The following is a 27,920-nucleotide window of genomic DNA, read 5'->3' as shown; positions in this document are numbered from 1 at the left end:
AGGCTGGCCTGTTGTCCTATCGGTTGCGGGTCTCCTTTTCTTTCTTACCTTAAGGGTTTCACCCCTTTCTTCCCTTTTCCCTCATATTTTCTCTTTGCCTCTGGCACTGCAACCTCTGCCTTTTTATCATCTGCGTGTAGTTGGTAGAGCTGTGATTCTAGCATGTGATTCAAGTGGCGTAATGAAACTTGAGGGGGCCCTTTGCAAAGTACATGGAGCGTGGTCACCCATGATTCAGATGCAGTTAGGAGCTCTCCAGCCAGGGGCCTGCTGCCCATGCACTGGGCCGGTAGAGGCCCCCTGGAGCTTGGGGCCTCCTCGCTCCGCAGGGGCTCGGGAGGGGGTATTATTACACCACTGTAGTATTACCCTGTGCAGAATCGCTGTGACATATTGGCCACATATAAGACTTTAGACCACTAACATGCTGATTTTGTTGATATGCCAGTGATGATAGGCCTAAGTGGCTGCTCTTACTGAAAAACAGATGTAGGCTTATAGAGATTCAAAGGGGAAAATAAACTGCATGCCTCACTTTTCATTTGCATGCTGTACTTTTGGTTTTTTTATGCGCTGCAGCCTCCCACTCTCATGTGTGTACTTTGAAGATCCCATCTGGGAGAGTCAAGAGACTCAAAGTACATTGAATTGGTTGATTTGACTCATACGTTGGTGACAGTTGAACAGGAGCAGATAAGGTAAAAAGCGTCAGGTCTCCAGAATTACTCATTAAATTGAAGGTGCAGCATCATTGTTACGCAGACCCTTCTAGAAAATACGTCCACTCTTGAGCAGACTGCACGGCATCGCAGGATGTTGCGCAGTCATTGTCTATGAACAGTAAGAGGTACCCCATCAGTACTGGCAGTGATATTACCAGCACACTAGACAGGCCAGGTGGAGTTCACTCTGTGTAACTGCACGTTAAAGAAGAGTGCAAGCACTTTAGAGGTTCACCCAAATACTATCAGTGAGAGAGAGCACCAGCCCACCCCACATTTCTTGCATGTCCACCCATGATGGCATCATCAGTGTGAGACGCTTTGTAGATTTGCACTGTCAAACATTTCTCGTCCAAACAATGCAGTCCATTGCATGACTTATAGTAAATCTAGGTCTAATCTAGGTGCACAAACCATCCTCTCTTTGTTTGACTTTGCTACCAGTTCTCACTGTACCTAGGATTAGTAAGACCTGATGGGTGGATGATCATTAACCTACCTGGTTACCACCCACTGGACCACATTATCTCTGAAGCTCTGGCTCTCAGACAATCATACAGTCTGTAAAATACTTCTGAAAACCTATCTCTTTACATTTTCAAGTACTACTAGGCTCTCTCTGAAGTCTGGTGCCAGGGTACCTATTCAGGTAACAGTTGTCTGAATAGGTTCAATATGGAAAAAGAGGTACACCGCAGAGATTACTTTCTGTGTACACAGGTTTGAATCTAGCAGAGGGGACACAGATACCATAACAGTGATGCTGTGGGATAAACTGGAGAGAGATTTCAGGTTTCAGATAATATTTAAGCTTATTTTTCTGAAAAAAAAGATCTTGACTTGGCTGTTGGTTCAAAATAAAAGATGGCTGTACATACACTTAACATTGGGTTCCTTCTTGTCCCTAATGTAAATAGCTCCCTAGAATGGTATAAAAATGTGACAAAGTATATGTACTAGCAATATGACACATATTTCCCAACAAACATAGTCTTCAAAACTGCAAGAGGTGTCTCAAACCAGAGTGTCCAGTCTGAAACAGGATAAGGCACTATATACAAAGGTGGCCACTATGAGTGCCGCCATCTTGCCTGCAATATGACCACTGACTGAGCGGCAGTGCTGTTCAAAAGAGCTTCTGTGATTTCCATCTGCAGAAAAGTAGGTCCTTTGGGTTTGTAAATACTCAATACACTGCCTCATTAATGACGGTGGAGAGGCACAAACGTGAGGTTGACATATGTGCCATTAGAAACAAGCTCTTGAGAAAAATCAGTGTTTGAGACCTGAGGTATTATTCTCAAACTGCTGCACCAAAATGTAGTCCAGAAAATGTGAACTCATTTGCGACTCACCCCTGTGACGAACACAAGGCACAGTTTCTTGCCTGACCTGTGAAGTTGGCTTTACTGGGCAATATCTCATTAACGTTATCAAGGTATTGCTGTATTCCAATTTTGCAGCTGTTCAACCCCCCAGAAGTAAGGTATCTCATATACTTGCTTCACAGAGAGAAAGAGCACCATCACATGTTATCGGACAGTTTACAGTGTATGGTTGGTGAAATACTCTGCAGTTTCACAGCTTCATACTACGAGGTGGAACAGACGCAGCTTCATACTACGAGGTGGAACAGACGCATGGGGCATCATGTTACGGAGCCTGAGAAACCCAAACATAGACACTGAAAGCCAAAACGAGTCTAAACGCTATTTGCAAGCAAACATGAGAAATAATGTTTCCTGAACTGAACGGTCTCTGAGTCGTATTCACTTTTGACACAGGTCGCTTTTTGGATGTCAAGTGAATCTGCTGAAAACCCATGTCTCAGTGAGCTTGCAAACAAGAGGGTGCATTTCCATTTTAAAACATATTTGCAGTATTGCATGGCAGAGGGTCAGCATCCTACTTAGATCCAAAACTTTGGACTTGACTGTGGATGCTGACAATGTTTTGTGTTTGGTTGTAGTCAACCAATAGTGCAATCAGCGTCATTGCCATGTATCCAGAGGCATATCTGTGCATACTTTAGTGGGGTGATCCTCACTGCCACATTGTAATCCTGTTGCACACCATTCACATCCACCCACTGGTGGCCAGAGTATATGGCTACAATCTTGCGCTTCCATTTCTTCTTGTTGATTGGATCCTTGAGGCGTATGTAGATGCCGGAGCCACTGGAGCCAGGCTCGGCATCGCAGTACTGGTAGAAAAGATCGCTGGATTCATCCGACACACTGCAGAAGCGATAGACCAACTGCCCAGGTCTATCATCATCGAAACCAGAAAAATGAACTCTGCTCCCTGGCATCTTCTGTATTGGTATACTAATCCCCAAATCCATGTACTTCTTTTTATGAGGACGCTTGAGTTCTAAAACAGCATAGTCATAATCCAAGGCAACATCCTCTGATGTTTCTTTAAACCAGCCTTTCGGGACATGGGTGCTTTTCACCCTAGTCCACTGAAAAGAAGGCTTTCCATCACCACTGCCTTTGTTCCTCTTTGACCCTTTGTTTCTCTTTCCACCTTCTGCAGATCTCTTCTCAATGGTTCTCGCTCTCAGTTTACTGGTATCATCAATGTGCTGCTTATCATCGGATGAGACCTTTGAGTTCCTTTTCCCTCCTCTGCGTTTCTTGCCACTACCCCCCTTGGATCTCATCTTCAATAACCCCACCCTCAGCTTTTTTCCCATTTTAACATAATCCTTCCCATCATGAACGCAGTGGGCAGCTGTCAGGACGTGCTTAGGGGATATGAGGATCCCGCTGCAGCCCGACGAGATCTTGACCGCTGTGCTGAATGGAAAGTTGGTCATGAATTGCTTGTCAGCAATGTTGAATCTGTTGTCCATGCCATACACTTGCCTCTTCCTTCTTGATCTGCCTGTGGCGGTGCCCTCCTCAGTTAGACTGTCTGGTAACAAGCCTTGGACGTTCACTTTGGTCATGGTGCGAGTGCCATTCTCAAATACAGTTTCGTATGACAAATACTCCTCTAGCTCAGACAGGCTGGGTGGTGACAGCCTCTTGTGGCACTCAATGCCACACGTTCCATTGAGCTCCAGCTTGGTTTCTGCCTCGAACCTTGGACTTTCGAGGTGGACAGTCCTTTGGTTTAAAATTACAGGTAGCTTTCTTAAATGCCAGGTGAAGTCCTGTTCCGCACCTCTGACGAGACTGATTGCGAGCAGAGAAACCATGAAGAAATGCAGCGCATGGGCCATTTTGGTACGTCACGTGTTCTAGAAAAAAAGGAAAATCATGATTAGACTCAGCAAATGGCTCATTCTACCAGGTGAATTTGTGTTTGAAAAGCAACATTGGGTTTTATTCATACCTGATGCCCTATTTTAGGGTGTGAAACTATCACTCGTTTTCCCTACAGGGACCACCATGTGGGACATGGTAGAAAATTGCACAATATCCACCATGCACATGGTGAAAGCACCCTGAACATCAGGGTCGATGTTATCTTGTTCTGAAGAGCAAACTCCTACTTTAGGACTCAGTGCCTTCAATGCAGCTGCAGCAGATGTGGCTCCACTGAAGGCACTGAGATTCCCGTCAGTTTGCCAGTGTCTCCATACTGCAAGGACCATTACTCACTTTTCAAAAGAAGCTTCTTCATAGCTCTGATAAACAAACTGTAATGTCATCAGCTGCATTTATACTCAATTGTACCCAAAATCTTATTCTGTAAGGATGTATAAATTCAGAGGCCATCCACAGATCCTAGAGAGCATATTTCCGTTTGTTTCCACTTCACACAAAATAAAATAGAACGTGTAACATAACACAACATGTGGAGCCTGAAACAGAACTTAACGTATCCTGAGAGCAAGATTGCCTACTCGCATTGCTCCAAGCTGCAACCCATCTCTCATTTACACGACTATAGCCCTTATCCTGCTGTGTCATTTTCCTTCTTCCACCATCGCTTGACAATCTTAGGTCCAACTTATAAAGGTTTCTGTGCATAAAACCATATGTGATTAGAAACTCAAAAAAATAGTTCACAAAAACCCGAATTAGTGGAATTCTACAATCTATAAGTGCACTCACAACAGCAGGAAATCCGCGAAGGACGGTGACATTTCAATTGTTGTATGTCTAGGCGAAGGGGTAATCACTCCTGAGTGAACGTCTACAAACTCGGGGGCAGATTTACAAGCCCCCTGCACCACAAGTACGTCACTTTTCGTGGTGGCGCAGGGAGCTCCTCCATATTTACAAGGACAGGAAAAGCCACCCTGTGTGACTTTTCCTCTCCTTGTAAATGCTGCCCCTTCACACGCAGCACTTTGCTTTGAAGGGACGTTCCATGGGTGTTGCTGTGGGTGATCCCACGCAACACCCATGGAACAAGACACATCTCCAGATTTACGAGAAATCGTAAATCTGGAGATGCGTCTGAATGCTACGCCACCCTAGAGGTGGAGTAGCGAGGTGCAACGAGGAGAAATTTTTCATTTCTCCTCTGCATTCTACAGCAAGCATTGAAGAGGAAAATGCCTGTAGGGATTGTTTTTGTGCAGCAAGGTGCCTCTTCCTGCACAAAAACAATCTCACCACGACCCAGGCATCCTTGCACCATGGTGCAAGGGTGCCTGCGCCAGCGCATGGCTGCAGTTTGTGCGCCAGCGCAGGGGGAACCACAGAGATGCGACATATTCTTGTAAATAATTGCCGCAGCGTGGCACAGCCAAAGGGCTTGCGGTGCCACGCTGCGGCACTTCCTTGTAGATCTGTCCCTCAGTGCTTGCCCGTTTTTCCATACACTTTGCAAGTAGTTGCCCATCCTGGAAGTGCTCATAGCACTACTCCATTTAAAGGTCGGACGAAGGGAGTTTAGGGTAAGGGATTTCCCAAAAAGTAATGAAAAAGAAACATTTCCTTCTGCAAAAAAAGGAAAGGTATATGTGTCAAAGCACCACTCAACTAGAATTACTAGTGCACATTTTCTACCAAGTGAAGATGCACATCAGTACATTTCGGGGTGGGGGTCTTATGGAAACATGCATACTCCTGGGATTGTTTATGAGTCTACAAGAAAGCAGTAATCCGATACAAATTTAGGGCTATATTTCTCATTTTTTCATACAACACCACACAGCAAGACACCTTACTGCACTACGTGAAAGAGAAAGGGCAGGAATGCGGCATATCGATCTCCTTTTGATGACGCACTTTTGGCTGCCTGGTGCCAGCACAAGCCCACTTGCACCAGGGTGCAAGGGTGCCTGTATTGCAGGCAGGATTGTTTTTGTGAAACATGGGATACCTTCCTGCACAAAAACAATCCTTTATGGCTTTTTCTTCTTTATAAGTGGGCTATAGAATGCAGCACACATAGAACAACAAGGAGAAATAAAGGTTTTCTCCTCGTTGCGCCTCTGCTGGGAAGGGCTAGCATTTTGATGCATTCCCAGGCCTACCAATCATGGTAAATCTGGAAATGCATTAAAATCCATAGGTGGATGTATGGGCACACCCACGCTCCACCCATGGAATTCAGTGTAATGCAAGGCAGCGACTTGCGTTGATTGCGTTGCCTTGCGTTACTCCACATTTACCAAGCCCCGCAGGGCTACACAAGGTGGCCCTGCGGGTCTTGGTAAATCTCATCTAGGTCTTGCATCACCTTTGCTTCACATGGCATGGTGCAAGGGCGATGCAAAACTTTGAAAAATATGCCCCACAGGTGGAAAGTGCCTGGAGTAGATTTCTGCCATTGACAATCAGGGCTTTTTGAATTGGAGCCCTTGTTCATTTCTTATACTTAAAATTAACTTTGCACGGCTTCTCCTTTAAAAAGAACATTCAAATGACTGAAGGCTTTATTGTTGTACGATGATGACCTCTGAAATACAAACAGTATGTGAATTTATCCCTGATGCCTGAGGAAAGGTTTAAGCTTGTCCAAGTGAGTCACTCTCAGTCTGTGTAGTGGAGAGTGGAGGATTTTTTTGCCATTGATTTTGTGGTTATCAATCCTATCTTCTAATTAATTACAGTGATTAATCTTCATAAAAGCATTTGAAATAAATGTTGCTGATTACCAGCAACACACAATACATACATGTATTCAGTGTGCTGGCTGCTGTGATAGAGATGCTCCGGTGGCGAGCATGGTGCACTTTCAAGTCTCTTTGTTACATTTTAGAATGTATTATTTGCGCTATAATGTATCTAAACTGTAGCAGTACGGAATAATGAATTAGAAACTGTAACTTCTACTATGAACACATCCGCTCTGAGCTTTGTAGTGCGGAAATATCAGTTTCTCAGTCTTAAATATGAGGATCAGTATTTGACTACTTAACGCACTTATTGGGTGTCACTACCTTGGTGGTCTTTTAGCAATGGGTCTAACAAGAAAAAGAGGACAGAGACATCACAGAGTGACATGTTGCAGTTCGAATAACTAAGATTGTCGTTCCTTGACAAAATATGGTTTAGAAAGTTCCCGATCCAGAAAGGGAAGAGGTTCCACAGTTTGGAATTTAGAACAAAAAGTGAAACTGACCCTTCTTGATCTGTGGAAGGGTAGGATGAAGATGAGAACATCAAAGGATGAACAAAATTTCCTGATTGGCTGTAGAGTTAAACGTTTGTTTCGATGAACGGTAGACCTTGATGATGAAAAGCTGGGGAAGCTTCAAATCCTCACACCTCCCGAGGTGAGATGTAACGAGGAGAAATATGTTTATTTCTCCTAATTGTTTCCTCTTTCCTCATTCTGCAGCACACATAGAGAGAGGAAAATGCCTCTTAGGATTGGTTTTGTGCAGCAATGTCCCCCTTCCTGCACAAAAACAATCCTGTTTGCAATTGACGCACCCTTGCACCATGGTGCAAGTGTGTCTACGTTGGCACTAGACTGCAGAGACAGCACCAGCGCAGGGGGAAAGGACAAGAATGCATGTATTGGTTTAATACTGCATTCCTGACCTTCTACTTTGGTGTAGGGCAGTGCAGCAAGGTGCCTTGTTGCACTGCCCTACATCAAAATCCCAAATAATGAGGGCCTGTGTATTTTGTCAACACCACCACCATGGGTAAGATGTTTATGTTTTTCCAATTGTTCAATATGGTGGAGTCAGGGGAAGAGGTTCACATGAGAACACATCAGAGTCAAGCAATCCCTGTACATCCTCCGACACCAAGCCATGAAAAAATACTTATGTATTAATTTTGTATTGCACCAGACTCCCATGGTGGCCCCCAATTATCCCAGAAAGCAGAGTACAAGCCCTGAAAAATAGGAGGCTGACTCATTAGCATACAATATTGTCACTTCGTCATAGGAAGGGATGCTGCAGCTTCTTCATCACATGTCCTTTAATGTGTTAATGGAAATTTGTCTATTTTGCGGTCATAAGTGAGATCGGACCTTTTTCTATGTACATAATAGATATATACATACAAAAATATGTATTTTCAAATATACCTATACATTCACGGTTATCGATTTATTTGCCTCTACTGTGTTTGTGTGACTATTTGAGGCTCTATCTGGGTCTACATTTAAAAAAAGAATACAAGCATGTACATGCATTCAATCATATCTGCCACACAATATACAGGCAGTAAAGAGGCCAAACACTACATGGAAGCTAATCACTTCTAGTCAGTTCTACTCATTTGAACTCAGATGCATCTGTTCCCCAATTTAAGGGGTGGAGATGACACAAAATGACAACAGAGCCAGGTGAGCTCCACTGTGAAGAAGGTGAATACTGGAGAGTCATGATGTGTGCTGCTGTAATAGGTACACAAAGGTGTATCTCTTGGGCGATGTGCACAAGAGCTTTCTCAATGGTGTTTTCAAAGTCAGATTATGATTAGGGGTACTGGGATATGCTTAAATGTCACTGCTTATGGGCCCGTTGTAAAGGGGTGTCAACAAGCACTTGGGTTGCTTTCTGCAGCGAGGCAAGCATTTGCCACCTCTTGAAAGTGAAAGTGTCTCTAGAAAGACGTGTTGTACCAAGACACAAAGCCACATTCCATTACAATGCAATTTAAAATGTGTTTTGTTCTATAGGTTTATATGCATAGACGGTATGCTGTGCAAAGATATCCTTGCTATTTTCCTAAAACCCTGCATGAAAATGACTTAAAACTTTAAATGTTTATCCTCCTATTTATTTTGAATGCCCCTCTCCTTCCCTTCTACCTTCCGCATGCCTCCTGTATATATAGACTACACTAAATCTCATGGATATCTTAATTTCTCTCTCTCTACGAAACCATATCCTTGCAACCTAACTATATCTATTAATTTCATCAAGCTTCTAACATAATCTCCTCTAATGATCACACCTGAGTCATTAATGCACAACAAAGAAACTGGAGTAAATGCATGGAATATTTCCTTTGAGTGCACAAGATTATTCCCAATAATCAATGGAATGACTACTAACGTTGGGCTCCCAAGTAGCATGCTACTTTCTGTTAAGCGCTTCAACACCTCATCGGAGGTAGTAAGCGCTATACAAATGCAATTTCATTTTCAATTCAACACTATGAAACAAATGGGAGTTGTGCTTGGTTGATATATAATAATATGTTTTCATTGACTATAACTAAGGGTCCTAGGGGCATATTTACATGCCCCTATGGCCACCAGAGCATCACTTTTTTGATGCTCTGGTAGTGTAGCAGCATTTTCAATATTTACAAGGAGGTGCTAAGCCACTTTGCGTGGCTTAAAACCACCTTGTAAGTATGCCCCTTTCCGCTGCAGTCCTCTGTGGCAGAGAGGCGAGCAATGGGTATTGCTGTGGGCGTTCCACCACAACACCCATTGCTTGTTGATGCTGCCCCAGATTTACAAGGATCTGTAAATCTGTGGCAGTGCCAAAAACTAACGCCATGCAAGAACAGGTGTTAGAATGGCGTAACAGGAGTAATGCTTTTATTTCTCCTCATTTTTGCTTTTTCTATGCTAGCTGCCTTCTGCAGCACACATAGAAAGAGCAAAAAGACATTAATGATTGTTCTTGTGCAGCAAGGTGTCCCTTCCTGCGAATAAACAATCATTAAATAATAACGATTTGCTATTTCTATGTGTGTGGCAGAATACAGCACACATAGAAATAACAAATAGCCATTATCATTACCTGCAAAGCAGGCACCCTTGCACTGTGGTGCAAGGGTGCCTGCGTTGGCACTAGTAAGCTAATTTTAGCGCCAGAGCTAGGGAAAACACAGGGGTGTGCCGTATTAGTTGTAAATATGGTGCATCCCTGCATTGTGGAAATGACGGAGTGTGGAGCTGCCAAATTTTGAACAACTGCATGCTCCTACATTATCTAGTAAATATGACCCTAGCGTAAAGTGATATGGGCTTATTTATGAGTCCCTACATCACTTTTGCACCGCTGTTGCGTCACTCTTTGTGACACAGTGGTGGCATAAAACATGCCCCTGTTGTGCCCTATTTACAAAGTGAAGCATCAAGGCAGATGTGTCCCTTTGTAAACCCCTGCGCTACATTATACCGGTGTCAGGTATAATGTATGCAGGGTGGGCATTCCCCAGCATCAAAGCCTCGGAGAAGTGGCGCATCAAAAATGTATACATTTTCAGGGCGTCAATTCTAGGACGTCTTTGCGTGAAAACCGTACACCTGCCGCATTGCAGGCGTAAGACTGACACAGGCCCTTTCACATGGGGCTTGCCCCTTGTGAAAGGAACATTGCTGGAGTTGCGTCACGCTTCTGACACAACTCCAGCAATGCGCCAGTTTTGCGCCAACAGATACATCAGTAATACTGACATATCTGTCATTCTTTGCGACATGATGCGTCATACAATAAATGACACATCAATCATGTCGCAAGGAGGGTGCAATGAAAACTGTTGCATCTCTGTTTTCACGCAGCCATGCAACACTTCTCATAAATGAGGCCCACAGTATTTTGGTGCAAACACACGGGTAAGAGTGAGAGCTAGTTGGCAACTGCAGCCATATGCATGTCCTTGACTCCTCTAGCGGGCGCCAGCTATTCTCCTCACTCTATTTAAGGATCAAGAAAGCAGTGTTTAAGGAGGAAGATGAGGGGATTACTCCTTGGAAATCCCTTAATCCAAGAGAAGGAAGTGCCAAATCGCTTGCTTTAGTATTTGAAGACATACTAATGAGTTAGCCAAGAGTTCGAGCTGACTACTTTGTTTGAAGGAAATTCTAGAACGAAGGAATCTTTATGAAAGGAATGAATACAACTTTCATGCTTTTTTTTTTTAAATCCTCTTGATTTCATTAACAGAACTCTCGTAATAAACCCTATGCTTATTTTTATTAAAAAGAATAGTATGCATAGGAATAAAAGTGTAATGGCAGCCACTAGATGGCAGTCTTTCACTGACCAGCACAACAGAAAGGCAGCAATACTTTGCAAATGGAAACCTGCCTATTTAGCGAAACAATTCCACACTGTACGTTGCTGAGAGGCTACTGCCCACACACCACCATGCTAGACCGACCAAGAAATGTACAGATTGGCTTTACTTAAGGGGCAGATCCATATGTCTGTCAATGAACCTAGCAGTGTGCTCCTAATATAATTTTGTGTAAACATGTGCTTGCTGTTTTGCTGTAATTCTTTTTTTAGACCTGCTGTTTCTGAAGCGTAAAAGGTCAGCGTTTTTATTTTGTCTGCTTTTTATAACCCAGCCCTTTCTCCATGTGGGAAGGGGAGTAATTCAGGCCTCTATGGTACAAGGGTGCCTGCATTGGCTAGGCAGCGAAATTAGTGCCAGCGCAGGGGGAAACGCAAGGCTGGACCGTATTCTTGTAAATACGGTGCAGCCCAGCTTTGCAGGAGTGGCGGAGCGAGGCGATCAGCCAAGGAGGCTAAAACCGTGCTCCATCACTTTCTTGTGAATATGCCCCTTAGAGCCTGCATAAATATGTGGGTTTGGGCAGGTAGTGACTTCACCTGGGCTGTGTCCCCTGCTTTTGACACAGCAGGTGTCAAAATCTGCAGTCGGTCCACTGTGATTGTCACCTGCAAGCCAGAAAGAACTTAACCATTCTTCTTCTTACGCTCCATGTATCCAGACAGTAGAGAAGGTATGAGCTGCTACAAGACTGATGGAAAGGCGGGTTTACAAATAGGATTGTGCCTGTGTGGTATTAACTATTATGGAAAGAGGCCATGAGCCGCTAGTGGGCATAATGGAAGTTCATGGTGAGCCAATACTTGGCTAAAGGGATTCTGACTTTGATCTCCTACAAGCATTATTCAACTTCGCCGTGAGAGTTGCTGGTCATCCCAGAAACTGTAAATGGTCCATTAGTAGATATATTCACGACTGGCCTTGATCCATTATGAGGCATATTAATACTGGCCCTTGTGGTAGTGACAAACATTTATGTCTGCCTTCTTGTAATATTTTGTCCACTATATTTTCTCTGAGTCTCCTCTCCCACTGGCGTAACGAAACTTGAGGGGGCCCCGTGCAAGTTACGTGAAGGGACCTCCTCCGGACTTTATCAGGACCTCACCAGTCAGGGTATTGTGCTGAGGGGGCCCCCTGGAGCTTGCCCCTCTCCCCGCACGGCGGGGGCTGCGGGGGTCTGTGTTACGCCACTGTCCTCTTCCAGAGTCCTATCACAACGCTTAAACCATTTTCTTTCTCAGCCCGATACTGATTTCCCCTCTTTGATCCATTACCATACACTGTCTTACTCTCTTTCTTCCGAAGGCCTACATTGCCCCTCTACTCCCAAACCTGATTTGGCTTCCCCTTTCTTTTTCTTAGGCCTACAGTGTCTTCAACACACATTTCCACAGGTCTACATTGGGATCTGTACTCTCTTCCTTAACCTCTATGCTATTTGTTCTAATGTCTCCACTAGCCTCCACTCTCACTGTACTTTTTTGGCACCCTTTTCTTACCCAACTTTGGGGCATATTATAAAGAAACGCCGTTAAAATTATCGCCGCTAAAGCGGCGATAATGGGCTTGATAATATGTCTGTGGGAATTCCCATAGAAGCCCATATTCTGGTGTCAACATGGGCTTCTATTGGAATTCTCTGCAGCATATTATCAAGCCCATTATCACCGTTTTAGCGGCAGTTTTCTGCCGCTAAAGTGGCGATAATTTTAACGCCGTGCTTGATAATAAGCCCCTTTCTTCTTTATCCCCTTATACTGACCTGCAGACCCTTTTCAGTAGCCCCATACTGGCTTCCTGAGTGCCTTCCCTGTACTCAACTATGGATTCCTCTCTTGCTCCTCTGAAACCCTACACTGGCTTCCTCTCGCGAATATGACCTTGCACTGGTTTCTCCTATATCTATTCATTACGTGTTACTTGGTGTGCATTTTTGTGTAGGCATATCTATATGTCTTACGTGCAATACGTGTCATGCACGCTGCTTCTTGATTTTACCATTTAACCATGATGCATTACACACTGCTTCCTTTCTTTCTGTACAGACTAGTTGCCACCACGACTTCCACTTTAGTCCTAAATCCCGAATCTATGGCACAATCATATCCTCGCTTAATCCAAACCAGTGTATTATCCTAGGGATGTGCCATGCATTTTCACTCATTGTATTCACTAGGTAACTCATCAGGTAATGTATTCATGTTACCTTAGTATCTGCATATGTAAATAGTGCACGAAGACAGAGTTACTTTGTGTTGTGTGTGAATGACCAGCATCACTTGAACTTAGTCAAAATCCACAAAGAGGCAGGTTTGAAACCGGAACAAAAATGGTGCTCTACAGCAGTGTTTCCCAAACTGTGAGTCTCAAGCAGATTTTTGGAGGGCCCTGAAAGTCCAAGCATATAAGGATGCCTTCAAATTCTGGATTTATGCTGCCACATTTTCTGCCCTCCAATGACAGAGGTCAAATGTCAGGTTGTGTCTTCTGACAAATTATTGCTTACTTTTTTAACGTGAGTATTGATGTTTACAAACTCCTCACAATTGGCAGACAGAAAGAAAAGTACAGTGAATTATGTGTCAATCTTGCTGGGGAACAGAGAGTATGAAAGGAAAGGATGTCGATTTTGTTTAAAAAATGTAAATACCTGTAAGTGAACTGTACGTTCAGCTCTTAGGAATGCAAAAGAGAAGCACATTTTTTGTAATTCTGAATTGTGATGGAAACAAAGATTTTAAGAGGATCAAAACACTTTACTTGCTGATGCACAAATGATAGATATTCACTAAAACCTGATATTCACACATTGACACATTATTATTTGTGTGCAATCTAGTTTTAGCATTAAAACTGTACGTCTGTGCCACCTTAGTGGCCGTTTCAGTGGAAAATATGCGGTCTGTAAATGACAGTACGCTGCCACACGATGCTTTCATTACATTTAAAAAAATCACCTGCCTCATGTCCATTAAAGCCAGATCAGTCGCGGAAGTGGGCAATGATTCGAAAAAGTTTGGGAAGCACTGCTCTAAAGACAGTTAACCCAGTAAATCATTCACTTGTGGTTCTGTGACTGCATCCAATGCTTTTACCCCAACATCGAGAAGATGCAGCCTCTGTCCTAGGGCGTCACCGCCTGCATGCCTCCGACCCTACAACCTGGGGGCAGATGAGGCATTGCCCGCTCAGCATCTCTCTGGTGGTCTAGATCTAGTGGTCGCAGCCCTGGACCTCAAATTGAAGGTAGCATGTTAAAGCCCACTCTGAAGAGACAAAAAGTACCTCAGGGTCTGACATCACCTGCAGATATCTAGCGCGTTATCAGCACTGGTACCTCGCACCTTCACCCTTCCCTACTGCGTCTCTCGAAAGCTACTGGCCCTTAAGCCTCACACAGGTTGCTTTACACTGTCTCCAGTGCCACCGATGTGTTATTTAAACTCGCCCTATAAAAAGGTTCATCAGAAACGAACACAAAAACCAATTCCTTCTCCATCAAATTCAGCAAGTATTGTCACATTCCAAAATACATTTTTCACGCTGTTTCATAGCCACCACTTGGCTCAAACACGTGATGTTCTCCAACCCATGCGTGCTATACATTTGTACATACACTACAGTAAGGACAAAACTAATAGCTTTGACAATAAGTGATTTTCTGGCTCTTGCTGAGTGGCCATCAACACAGCTGACATTAAAGTGAGCTACCACCACAGCAGAGATGTTATTGATAGCTGAAGGCTCAATATTGCGTCATCTCGCTCAATCTCACACTACAGGATTGTGGTGGGCAGGTTTATGCACTAGATGGTGTGCACCGGTGTTTTCAATCTCATAAGATTTCAAGTTGTCCTGCATTCTGGTACTAATGATTTTCCCTTCCCTCATTGTAAATAGAGGACTACAAGTACCAGAATGCAAAGAAAAAGAAACAGTGACATATCTAGGAAAGCAGCACAGCAAGACTAGACAGAAATACACTGAGGACTTCTTCCCCCTGAAATATTCTTTCAACCAATGACCCCATCCTGTGGAACTCTGCGCTAAAAATCTGAAGACTATGACAAAACTTCTACCTTTTAGGAAAGCTCTAAAAACGCACTTTTTACGCCTTTGTCTCGCTCAAACTCCACAAACTGTTGTATGGACCGGAAGAAACAGATGCACCAGTAATGAGACGGAAAGCTTCCCATGTGACTGACTATATATCCTTTGCTGCTTCTTCATTATTATGTTCACTTAGCTGGGTTTAATTCGATGGTGAGTGTGACTACTCTTGTTCTATGTAAAGCATAGCTATACCACTCGGTGTAGTTGGCGCTTTATAAAACCATTCAATAAACAAATAACGTTTTTCTCATTGTATGGTAACTGGGCAGGGTAAACCTCTGATGACAGGGATCTGCAGAGTACAGTGTAATCGTAGTGATTCAGATAGTTAAATGGCTTGTTGTAGAATCAAGGTAAATAGAAGATGACAGGTTTGATAAGATAACGTAGTGGGCCATGCACATGCTGCAAAGAGCTGCATGTAACCTGCATGTGAAATGTTTAAATACCTGCAGAGGTTCATCATTCTTTTAGAACTTGATAAAAAAAGACTATCATTTAATTTGGTAGTAATACTCAGTTTTTACTCAGCATTAAGAAACCATTCAATTTGGATGTCATGCTGTATGAATGATCATGATTAATATGAACACTTACATTATTCTACATTCAAATAATGAATATTGTCTTTATTGTCGAGCTATATTATGCTCCTTGCCTAAGCTGAACTGAGGAACGACTCTCTTAGGGAGATTTGATTTTTGTATCCACTTGTTTATATAAATGTTGCCTTGTCACCGAGCTCGATAATTGAGGACATTTTCATATCTCTGTTTCTCTCATCTGCTTTGTAGCCAACTTGTGAATTCAACAGATTGTTTTGAGCGTGGGAGAGGTCTTTGGTATGCTTTTGTCTGCAATCAGAAAAACCCAGAGATTGCATGTTCTCTCCTAGAGATCTGAGGCCATATTACACTAAGGGGCACCTTCCTGCACATAAACAATAATTTCCCACAACGCAGGCACCCTTGCACTATGCACTATGGTGGAAGGGTACCTGCGTTGGTGCTAGGTAGCTAAGTTTAGCACCAGCGCAGGGAGAAATGCAGGGCTGAAGCATATTGTCGTAAATACGGTTTAGTCATGCGTTTCTAAAGTCACGGAGCGTGACGTTAGCCTTTTTGGCATAACCCAACGCTCCGCCACTTTAGTTGTTAATATGCCACTAAGAGCCTCAGGGGCGCAATGGGCATGTGCATCAGCTTTCTGTGCCCCTGGCACTTTGGTATTACAGAAGGAGCCACTGAGGTTTGCTTGGGCAATCTGTGGCACAATTTGCGTGGTGGCAAATATAGAACCGGCATGATCTCAAAGAGGCAATCCCTCATTTGCTTGGTTCCGTGGCCCCATACAAATGAAGAAAAACTTTTCATCTGGAGCGGCGCTGTGTTCCAGATGTAGCTCAGAGGCAAATAAGCCATTAGAGGGTGCACTAAATATTTGCAACAAAGTGGTGGACTGCAGTTATTGCCCTCCCTGTGGGCAACCTGTGAAGAAATCCAGGAGTTAACATGGACTCAATAGATATCTCTCTACTGGCGGGTGCAGTTAGTTGCTGCACCTGCCTACCACAGGATCTTTGCCCGCCATTCAAAAGCAGGGCAGTTTACTCCTACACTTACTAACTACTTCAAACAGCGAGTCCACCTTTCATTAATGCACTGCCCCCAGGGCAGGTGTGTGTGCGCGGCTGTGCTGGGGCAGCCCATTTACTATAATGAGGTGCACTGTCCTAGTCTGCGCCCTGCGAACTGATTTAAAGGTGTGATACAGCACAAACAGGGACAGTGCACTTATTTATAATTTATGTATTTATTTTTTATTTTACGGAGTTTTATATAGCGCAAACTTGACCTGAATCGTGATCAGAGCGCTTTACATAGCACCTGTTGTTTTACATGAGGACACATTCATTGTTTTTTGTTGTTGTTGCCTTGGAGTGCACAAAGTGCTCAAAAGTCTAAGAAAAACACAAAGGTTAGGGAGGACTATTTAGCATAACTTCAGAGGTCTATACTTAGGACCACTGAAATTAAATGCATGCAATAACCACATTATGTGGCAGGGGTAACAAAATGAGTTAACCTGTAAGTTTTCATGGCTTCTGTGTTGATCTTCTAAGGAGAAAGCAGTGGTACAGTTCTGTTTCCAGTAGAGCGAGAATCCTAAGAGAGAGCTGACGCCTTTCAGATGCAGAGATGATCCCGCCTGCCCGTTCCCAGCGCCTGCTCCTGCAGCAGCTTGAATGCCACGGAGACGCAGAGCCCAGTGGTAGAGTTCGACCAAGACCTGGCTTTCATGCCCTCGGGCGGGGACCAAGGATTTTCTGCTCTGCCACCAGAGACACTAGGGCGGGCCCAGTGTGGGTGAGGCAGTAAGGTGCCTAGGCGGTGCCGTCATCGATAGCAAAGAAACCGTTAAGTGGATGAGCAGCATTGAGAGCTGGAAGCATTCTGCTTGGAGGGCCGGGAGAAAAGGGGAACACGTGGCCAAACAGGGGGCTGAATAGGCCGGTGCATGAGGTTGTGACAATTGGTATTGTTGCACTAGGTCGAGTTCCAGCAGTCGCAGAAATGGTCAATTAGGTTAGGGTGTGGCTTGCGGCCATGGGAGAGCTCCTATCCCCAACCCCCATGTCCTCCCATCCCCCAGGGGACCTTCGCATCACAGCCTTGCCTGGGACAAAGTTTTATGTGGTTTATTTTCAGAGATGCAGGAATATTTTGACAGTCTGGGACTATAGTATTTGAAGTGATTCTCAAGTGACGATCAGAAAAACAGATTTCATTGAATTTAGGGCCAGATTTATCAAGATTTTGCATCGCCCTCGGGCCACGCAAGGGGGTCCAAGGGTGACAAAAAACCTAAGTGAGATTCATCAAGCCATGCAAGTCCACCGTAATTCACTGCCTTGCATTATTCTGTGGCACGGAGGGGTTCCATGTGTGAAGCGCAGTGGTTCCCATGCATCCACCCATGGTTTTGGTGCATTCCCAGATTTAACATTTGTGGTAGACCTGGGATGTGTCAAAATGCTATGTCTCCCCAGGTGAGGCCTAACGGGGAGAAATATCTTTATTTCTCCTTGTTGGTTCTAACCCTGGGCATAGGACTACGCTACGCTCGCGTAGTTTGCATAGTTTGCGCAACTACGCGCTACGCGAATTGCACATAGCACAGTGCAAAAACACGTAGTGTAGCGTAGCGGGCATTTTTTGCTTGCTCGCGGCCCTCAGCGTCAAGTTGGCGACCGCGAGCGAGCAAAATAACATCCCGGCGAGACTTTTTCCTCGTTCGCGATCAGCAACATCAAGTTGCCGATCGCGAGCGTGGAAAATAAACCTCCTGGCGAGATTCTCAATACGGAGTGGTCAGGTTTCTCATTGCGAGTGGTCGCGTATGCTCGTGACCGCTCGCGATGAGAAACTACCAGTCCGCGTTGAGAAAGCTGCCGCTCGAGTACAAATCTACTCGAGCGGCAGAAAATGACCGCTTGCACTGTGCAAGATGCCGTTTGCAATGATTGCACAGTGCGGACAAGCATCCAGCACTGTGCAATCAGTGCGAACAGCATTTTGCACAGTGCACTACGCTGTTCGCGTAGCTATGCATAGCTTGTGTAGTGCAAAGTGCACTTCGCGTAGCTACTCGTAGCGCTACTACACGAACTACGCCCAGGGTTATTGTTTCCTTTTTCTATCCTCTTTCTACATGTGCTGCATTCTGCAGCACACATAAAAAGAGAAAAACGTCTCTCAGGATTCTTTTTGTGCAGGAAGGTGTCCCTACCTGCACAAAAACAATCCTACCTGCAATGCAGGCCCCCTTGGACCATGACACAAGGGTGCTTGTGTTGGTGCTAGGAAGCCAAAAGTGTGCCAGCTCTACAAAAGGCCAGGAATGCGCCACATAATGGTAAATACGGTGCATTCCTGCCCTTTCACGCAGTGCAGCAAGGTGGCTTGTTGCACGCCGATGCGTGAAAGAATGATAAATCTGGCCCTTAGTTTCTTGCAATATTTTCTCATCTTTTGTCAATAGTTAGAAGATAGTTGGGGTAGCCAGATGAATATCTGTTTACTGATAGGTCTAACCAATGGATAGTCTGGGAATCCTCAGCATAGTTTAAACATCTGAACCCACAATTACTACACAGTTTTGTGAGAAATAGGGTGCATGCAGTAAAGAAAACAGTGATAGAGCAGATCCCACATGGGTATTGATGACAAAAGCAGTAATGGCTTCTCTTTCGATCCTGTTAGTTAGAAAACGCTTCCATTCATTTGACGACAGACCCGTCTATTCCACTTCACTGACATGACATCACAGCCCTTATGGTGCTACCAAGCCATCTTGGAATCCTGTTCAGAGTATAGTGTGTTGGGTGATCTATTATGAGGTCAGGGTCCTCTTCTGGATTAGGCTGCGACTCTGATGATGTCCTGGGCGAGGTTTTTTAGCAGTTACTTATGTGGTGGGGTCGTTTATGGTGGCTGAGGAAAGACCGATAAGCCCAGAAGTAGCTTGGGCTTCTCCTCTAGTGCTAGTCACCATAGCTGTTATCACCTCAAAGTGATTGCCTTCATGGCCCTGATTTCGGCTTCTCCTTGCGTTTATGCAGACCTGGATGCTTTGCTCTCGGGTTGAGGCTGCCTTAGTTGGGGCCTGGCCCTAAGGCGTTTTAAAGATCAGGATTGCTGCTTCTGCTAAGACCTCGATGTGTTGTCAAGATGGCAATATGTGATCCCGTCCCATGAAGATAATTCTCTGGCATACCCACATGCATTAAGGCTCTCCATTTCTTTGTTGGCTGCAGCCAAAATGTCAATTTGCACAGAAAAATCCTTTGAACCTACATTGAATCAAGTTAATTTGCCACTCAGTGCAGTTTATGGCCTACAGAATCTTTGATGGCAAAACCAAGCCGGTAGAAAACGAAGTGTAGTCCATAATAAAGGAAGACTCCACACCCTCTGCATGGAACATGAAACGCGCTTTGCCTGTGGAAGCTTGGACAGATGCCTGGACCCTCAAAGCAGCCTGTTCTGGGACTAATTTGACTTCTGTGGCATTGGCTTCTGGATGCCAAGTGGAAAAGTGCATAAATAGAAGGCCTGATCCTAACAGAGTGGTCCCAGCTTGAGGTCCAGCCCTGTTAGTGTTAGTGTTGGGTTCTGGGATCCACGGTGCTGTTTTTAAATTGACCAACAAATAAAGAAGAAGACTATACTGTAATTCTTTTCATGTAAATTCACCTCACACATATTCATTCTGTCTATCATAAACCTCCCTGGATTTTACTATTCATTGGCTCAAGTAGAATAGCCCTAGTTACAGTGACTGGCCACAGAAGACCACCTGTGGCTTGTTAGCAATCTCCTTCTAAGTTCCCTCTGTGCAATATTTGATACTTGCTCTACGCGCACCTCCACTTGCCACAGAACGCCTTTGTAAGGAGGCACTGAAATGTATGGCGTCCATGTAGTGTTACAGTTTATGATCTTTGCTAGGTTATGGGTATCTCCCTAAATCAATGCCTCAAAATGCATTAAACTGAATTTATTTATTTAGCATTCTTGTATAGCGCACCTCAGGCCACATTAGAGGTAGGATGCACTGTCCCATTCTGCGTTGAGGTACACCCTTGACTGAGTGCGGAAAACAGGGACAGTGCTCCCTACTACTCTGAAGGTGCTGGTCAGGTTCATAGTGAAGGTGCAAACTCACGCCTGCGTTGTTAACAGATGATTAGCGAAAGGTGGTCTGGCTGCTTATGGCTGAAAGCCCACCATTCTCTGCAGGTGGCAACCCAGCCTGCATATGAAAGTGGGGCAAAGATTCCCCCAACCGCAAGAGGGTGCGGAGACTGACTGCACCTGTCTGCAGGAGGATTTCCAGGGGGTCCCTCAGATTCATTTGCCGCCTCCTAAATGGCACATTAACTGTTCACCATCTCAATGTGAGATACGGTCACTGTACCTCCTGATGGCATATTTGACTCTGCACCCATATCTGTAATATGGTACATGCTAAAATGCAAAAGTTTACTTCATATGCATAGGGCTAGGCCCTCAGGCAAATGTAGGCATAGCTCCTTATGATCGCACCAACTCATATTTAACGCTGCATGATCCATGTTGCAGAAAGGGCTGTACAAGCATCTGCAGCCCCTTCTGTAATTCCAAAGAGCGCCCTAGGGGTGCAAAAAGCCCAAGCATGCAGTTGCACCACCAGAGGCTCTTTGTCGATTTGGTTTTAAGTTGCTTTACATATAACCAGCCGCGGCCGGCATTATTTGTGGGTGGGGGAGGGTAAACGGGGAGGGTTAATTTTAAAATTTCAAAAAAATTAACTCACCGTCCCGCTGGCCGAGTCGCGCGTCATCTCAGCTCCTCTCCAGCTCTCCTACGTCCGGCAGGAACGGGAAGCAGGCAGCCAGGCTCTTACCCCTAAGCCAAGCACAACTCCGCAAGCAGCGTTGTGATTGGTCGGGATGCGCTCAGCCAGGGGCTAATGGCCCGGCCATGGTCTCCATGTATGCTGCATTGCAGCCTGCATGGAGAAGAGCAGAGTGCGCATGACTGGTTTGGTCGACCCCAGAGTGCCGACCAAACCAGTCATGCACACTCAGGAGTGGGCACACCACTCCTGCCCTGTCCAGCCATGTTCGCAGAGCAGTCCAACCCACCCGCCCGCCCACAACCAAACCTTTCTGCTTTTTCGCAGTGTGAGAAGCAGAAACATAAAATGGAAGTAATTACCATTTTATCTTTCTGCTTTTCACACTGCAAGAAAGCAGTGAGGCGACGCTCCTCAGCCCTAGTGGAGGAGCCACCCCTGCATAAAACTCTTCACTCCACAATACGCCTTTTAAAAGAATTAAACTATAAGAGTGGTAAGAAGAGAATGCAAGGCATGTTTAAAAAGAATAAACAGATTTTTAGTAGGATGTCAATTAAAATTCGAGCTGGCATTCGTTTAGGACCTGGCAGAAGAGGCGGCTTGGATGATGTTTTCTGATGGTAAGAAGGGTGGGCTTCTCCCTTATATTGAGTAGAGACTTGTGGTCATAGCAGCCCCAGAGAATGATTGCTTTAGGGCGGATGTTGTTCTGAATTTAGATACTTTAGATGAAGGGTATTTCACCTTCTAAGACCTCTCAGATCACCAGCAAAGGAGAACAATTAGGCTGGGGAAGGGGGATTGTTGTGGCCAATGGTTTTGTATGCAAGCTTTCCTCCCATCACCTTTTGTGCGTGTCATGTACCGCTTTAAGTGGCATGGGTATGCCCAGAGGTGGGTCCTGGGCTCACTGTGTCACTGGATTCAAGCTATCCTGGCTGTTGAGAGGTGATACCCTCAAACCGGTCCCAGGATTCTTGGTTCCAGTTCAGAGAGGACCTGGCCTGGCATTTCGGGCTGGACTGATCCCCTGAAGAGCAGGGTGAAGACTGATTTCCATATGGCTGGGTCAAAACTGAGGTGGCATGATGAGCGAAAGAACGATGGGTTGGGATGCTACCCTGAGCGATCGCCAGTGTTTAGACAAATTACAAGCATTCCTCCCATCAACTTTTGTGTGCTTTTTGTATGTAGGTCACAACATTTGAAATCAATCCAGCATTAAATTCTGGGTAGCCAGTGGGGTTCATGCAAGAGGGGATGACGTGACCCAATTTTATGTTAATTACTTTTACATAGAATCATGCTAAACTCCCACCATTTCCAAGCTCTGTGAATAATGTGTATTATTGTTCAGTACATGTGTACTCCTTTAGAGACCTCTGAAGGATGGAAGGCTTAATAGTCAATCTGGGATTCAAACTTGTCCCCGCAGTTCAGAGCAAGTCTGCAATTAGTGTATAAGTCACCGAGCCGATGTGGGGACCACACATGCACTTTAATGAACTGTTTACTTTATCAGCCTTCTATAGTTATTCATTTCTTGGTTATGTCTGGGAACTTCTGGTTCAGCCTGCTTGTATAATCACTTCTTGCTTGTTGGCAGGTTCAGCTTTGACTAAGGGGCATACATACAAGCCCCTATCACCACAGGAACGTCACTTTTAGTGATGTTCTTGTGGCGTAATGATTTCACCTTATTTACAAGGCAGCGTTAAACCACTTAATGTGGCTTAACGCTGCCTTGTAACTAAGGCACCCTTTCACACTATGCTTAGCGTGAAAGGGGAGGGCAATGGGTGTTGCAGTGGGCGTTCCACCGCAACACCCACTGATTCTGATGCTGCCCCCTATTTACAAGGGAGGTGTAAATAGGACATAGCGCCAAAGTTAAGACCAGGGAAAGCCTGGTCTTAGCCTGGCGCAACAAGGAGAAATTTTTCATCTCTCCTTGTTTTTGCTGTTTTCAAGTGTGCTGCGTTGTGCAGCACACATGAAAACAGCAAATGGCCAATGATTGTTTATGTACAGGAAGGTCCCCCGTCCTGCACATACACAATCACTTTTCTAAAATGCTGTTTTGCAACTTCTATGTGTGCTGCATTAAGCAGTGCATGTGCACGAAGGGGAGCCTTCATGTTCTATAAACAAGCTTCCCTTCAACGCAGCCACCCTTGATCTATGGTGCAAGGGTGCCTGCGTTGGCGCTAGGCTGCTAAGTGTAGCGCCAGCGCAGTGCAGCCCTGGGTTTCTGAAGTGGCGAAGTGAGGCGTTAAACCAGGAAGGCTAACGCCTCACTTCACCACTTCCCTTGTAAATATGCCCCTAGGTGTGCTCCCTTTAGCGGTCACTGTCCTCGGGTCCTGGGCTCACCCCCACCACAGAGACCGTCTGGTACCATTGTGACCAGGGCCTAGCCAGTGTGTCATGGGCCCTAGTGCAAGGAAGGACATGTGCACCTTCCAGTTGTCCGAACTGCAAAATACATGAATATTTGGGGTTCAGTGGGGCCCCTCAATGCTCGAGGTCCCGGTGCCACTGCATCTACTGCACCACTGGAAGCTGCGCCCCCGATTACGAATTCACGTCTCCTGCCTCGCGTAAACCCCGGGCCCCGAATGATGCGTTGCCGTGGTAACGCTGTCTCTTGCTCTGCGCGGGACCGCTTGAGGTTCTCATGTCTCACCCGTGAAGAGCGAGACTCGCGTCTGACAGGGGATCTCTCGGGCCAGATTGCACTAAGTACACCAGTGTTGATGTCATTTTGGAATAACTATTATAAAATGGATGGACACTGAACTGATGATGATACAATTACACACTGACATGTTGACGATTAACTAGTGCATAATGTATTCACACTGCTCGGGTGCCAAGAATATCATGTTTTGCACTTGCTGAGTTGCATAGATTTAGGTGCAAACGTGCACCTAGGCCCCTGAAATGAACATAATGCGGACGTCTTGGTGCATAACTGCTGCAGTGCTGTTTCGCCGCCTCTGTTCGTGTGTCTTGCTTGGGAGCTTCTAAGCACAGCACCGGGTATGTGACCCTCTCTACTGCAGTCGCCCAGAGAGGCTTTCATTCCAGGCTATGGTGTGCTCAGTTTCTCCTAATTCAGGAACACGCAGCCTTCCACAGAGGGCGATGTGTTTTGTGGTAGGCTCTGTTTTTTAAATCAGCAATATCGCTTTCTTTCTCGCTAGGGAGAAATGGGAAGGCTGTCAAAATATTTCTGGCAGAATTGGACAAATATGCAGGGAGAGAGCAAAAGAGGAGGAGGAAAGTCGAGAGATAATGGGGTTCAAACAGGGTGGGAGCGAGGAGGGGAGGGAGAGAGAGACCGGGTGAGGGGTGGTGCAAGTGGGATCAGATATTCGAAGAAAATGAGAGAAGTGCCAAATAAACTACCCCATGAGGGGGGACAGGCAGAGAGAAAGCAGTCACGAGCCAAAGGAGACAGAGGTGGTTGCGTGAGTAAACTAGAAGAAAGAGAGAGCCATGCAAAGATGAAATGGCAGAACGAAGGAGGGCTTGTTAAAGTGGGTGGGAGAAGAGAAGGATGGAGGGAGGAGGCAGGGCAAGGAATGGACTGCACAAAAGAGGACGTGGCAGAGGGTATTGAAAGAATAAAGAAAGAGTGGTGTGGGCTGGAGGGCGATGCAAAGGGAGGGTTTCTTGGGAGGCAGATTATAGACAGGGGCGTGACAAGATACCGCAGCAGGTAAGACAAGGGGTGAGGTGAAAAGAGAGGTCCGTTCTCTAGAGTACGGGGCGCACGACTGCACTCGAGTGAGATCCAGACCGCTGGGCGGTAGAGGGAGACGTGGGTGCGGAGTGGAGAGGTCTGGCGTCATTTTCCATCAAACTCACGAAACAGTGGTGGGCGCAGCTGGACCCAGGTGGCAGCCGTCCGCTGGCTCCCGGCAACAATACCCTCCCACTCCTTAAAGAGGGTGGCTGGTCTCTGGCCCCCTCCCTCTATCGCCCTTCCCTTGCAGCTTGTGACCAGAGCGCTGAACACCGGGGCTGCGGACAGAGACCCTCCCCTGCGGCCAGGCCTGTCATTTCTGGGTAAATGAAAAAGTGCCAGGCCGCTCCCTCCCACGGCCAGGGACTGAAAGCACCTGAGGAGCGAGCGATGCACACATTAAAAAGAATGACTATCTGGAAACCAAGAATGGGGATAAATACAAAGGTCGAATTGGGAGGGAACTAATAACTACGGCGTCCCCTACTTATTAAAGAGTATACCTTCTTTAGTTGAATCCCGTTCCAAAATGATCAAGTGCCCAGTAAAGTGTGTTATCACAGGCCCTCACGTCCAATCACAGCAGGGCAGACACTTGTGACAGCTCATTGATAACATGCGCGCGCTCCAATCCCAAGATCTTTCGGACAGATACATCGTATTTTTAAGCACTGTTAGAATCCTTCAGCAAGACAGGATTAAAAGCGACCTCAAAAATAGCAACAAGATCACGTTGTTGGGTTAAGTAGGGGTTTCATGTATCTGTAATTAATATAGCGCTTACTACATCTGACGAGGCGTCGAAGCGCTTTTCGACGAATATCAATCAAGGGTACAAAATGCACGTGGCACGGATGCACAGTACACGTATAGGCGATGATAATATACATTAGGTGCAAAATGTGTCCTCTGTAGCGAACTGTATTCATTCTGAAAGCCCCTGTCTCGAATTCCCAAAAAGGTTGGCTCAGTGTTTCATCCTTACAGAGGCCATCAAGGAGTTTCAATAGTAATAAACGAGTGGTGGATATCAGTGATAATGGACAGCACATTGGAGGAAGAGGGGAGCAGGGTACCACTGGCGTTATAAACACTGCGAAGAGTGGATACACTGTCTGGTGGTGCAAAGGGTTGGCATTCTGCCTGTGCGCTGGAGGAGATAGCCACAGTCCAAATGCTGGTGAGAGGGTGCCTTGTGTGGGTAAACCTTGTTCGCGTGCTGGGCAGGGAACTGGAGCGCACGCCCTCCTGATCACCCGGCCCTCACACTCCCCAATAACCTCTCACGCACACCTGGGCTGCAGCACCCTGTCCTTTCCCAGAGCCTGCTCACGCTGCCCTGGGCATGGCCCCCCTCGGCCCCCCAGCTCAACAGAACTTCTTTCACGTCAGCCACAGTGCCCTGGACAGGCCGCCCGCCCCCTCCCTGTCACCGCAGGCTGCCTCCTCGGTCATTAAAATCTGTGTTTTCTGAGATGTACAAAGAAGGACCTTCTGCAGAGGATGGTAATTGCAGGCTGTGATTCCCAGCCTCTCTCATTTGTGAGCGGTTTTTCGGCAGGTCGGTTCTTAGCGCCTCTCCAACATGTGTTTTTCTGCTCTAGTCTGAGACTGCGTTACTAAACTTAAAACTGGCCGCGAGGTAGCCTCGGGGCTCCGAGTGACTCCGGCCCGTCGACAGCGGCAGCGGGGCTCACCTCAGCGCCCGCCGCCCTTTGGCTAGGTGTCACATACATACATCACGTCTATACATACTCCACATCAGCTGAAAGCTTTCCTCAGCATCCCGGAAGCGCAGCGCGGGGCATCAGGTGCAGTGCCCGGGCAGTGAGCCCAGCACACCTCCACTCACACAAGACACAACTGGGGGGGGGGGGGAGGGGGGGAGGGCGGCCACACAGCACCCCGGCCACCAGACGGGATCATCCCCCCACTTATGGAGGGACAGTCTTCATTATAGACAACTATGTTAATAACATCTTTCAAATATTGAAAAGAAGTTTCTTTCCCAAAACATTCTTTGTTCGAAAGAAATTCGGCTGTGCACATGCAAAGCACCCTCTTGTCTCGCAAGCCCCCTCGTTTAGTCGAGCCATTCCACCGGTTGTCATGCAGGAGCTGTGGCCAACACCCGCCATGCACCCTTCTTACCTGCGGCTAGTGCAGGAGGCGCGGGCGTTCCTCCGCCCTGTAGGAATGTGGCTTCAGGTGAGATGCACCCCCTTGGGATGAAATGTTGCTATTCAGGGGCAGTGACCCCCTCCGAGGCTTTTTGTGAGGTCCTTGAAAACGAGAGGAGCCCCGGACACCTCCCCGCCAGCACAGCAGCCCGGAGCACTGACCGAGGGAGCGGCTCCTCCTGCAGGACACCGAGCAGTGCCCCCTCCTTCAATGGCTGCATGGAAACCGGGCTTTAGGAGGGGAGCGTGTGGGATGGGGGGTATAGGAGGAGGTACTTTACGAATATAGCTATGAGGCGGATAGAGAGAAGGGGGAGGGGCGGGGAGGAGACGGACA

At 46.1% G+C, this 27,920-nt stretch overlaps 1 protein-coding gene across 1 annotated transcript; it reads right to left on the bottom strand.

Moving 5' to 3' along the window:
* Positions 1–324: 324 nt before the first annotated feature.
* PRSS35 (serine protease 35) lies at positions 325–27,742 on the bottom strand. Its single transcript, XM_085611028.1, has 2 exons — positions 27,555–27,742; positions 325–3,969 (listed from the first exon to the last, which is right to left on the bottom strand). Exon 2 carries the CDS (start codon positions 3,949–3,951, stop codon positions 2,692–2,694), a length of 1,260 nt encoding a protein of 419 aa, XP_085467154.1. The 5' UTR covers positions 3,952–3,969; positions 27,555–27,742; the 3' UTR covers positions 325–2,691.
* Positions 27,743–27,920: the final 178 nt, after the last annotated feature.

The sequence above is a fragment of the Triturus cristatus genome, chromosome 6 (assembly GCF_964204655.1).
Source record: "Triturus cristatus chromosome 6, aTriCri1.1, whole genome shotgun sequence".
NCBI classification, from domain to species: domain Eukaryota; kingdom Metazoa; phylum Chordata; class Amphibia; order Caudata; family Salamandridae; genus Triturus; species Triturus cristatus.
The sequence above is the reverse complement of the archived record's forward strand: the minus strand, read 5'-3'. Positions and strand labels throughout refer to the sequence as shown.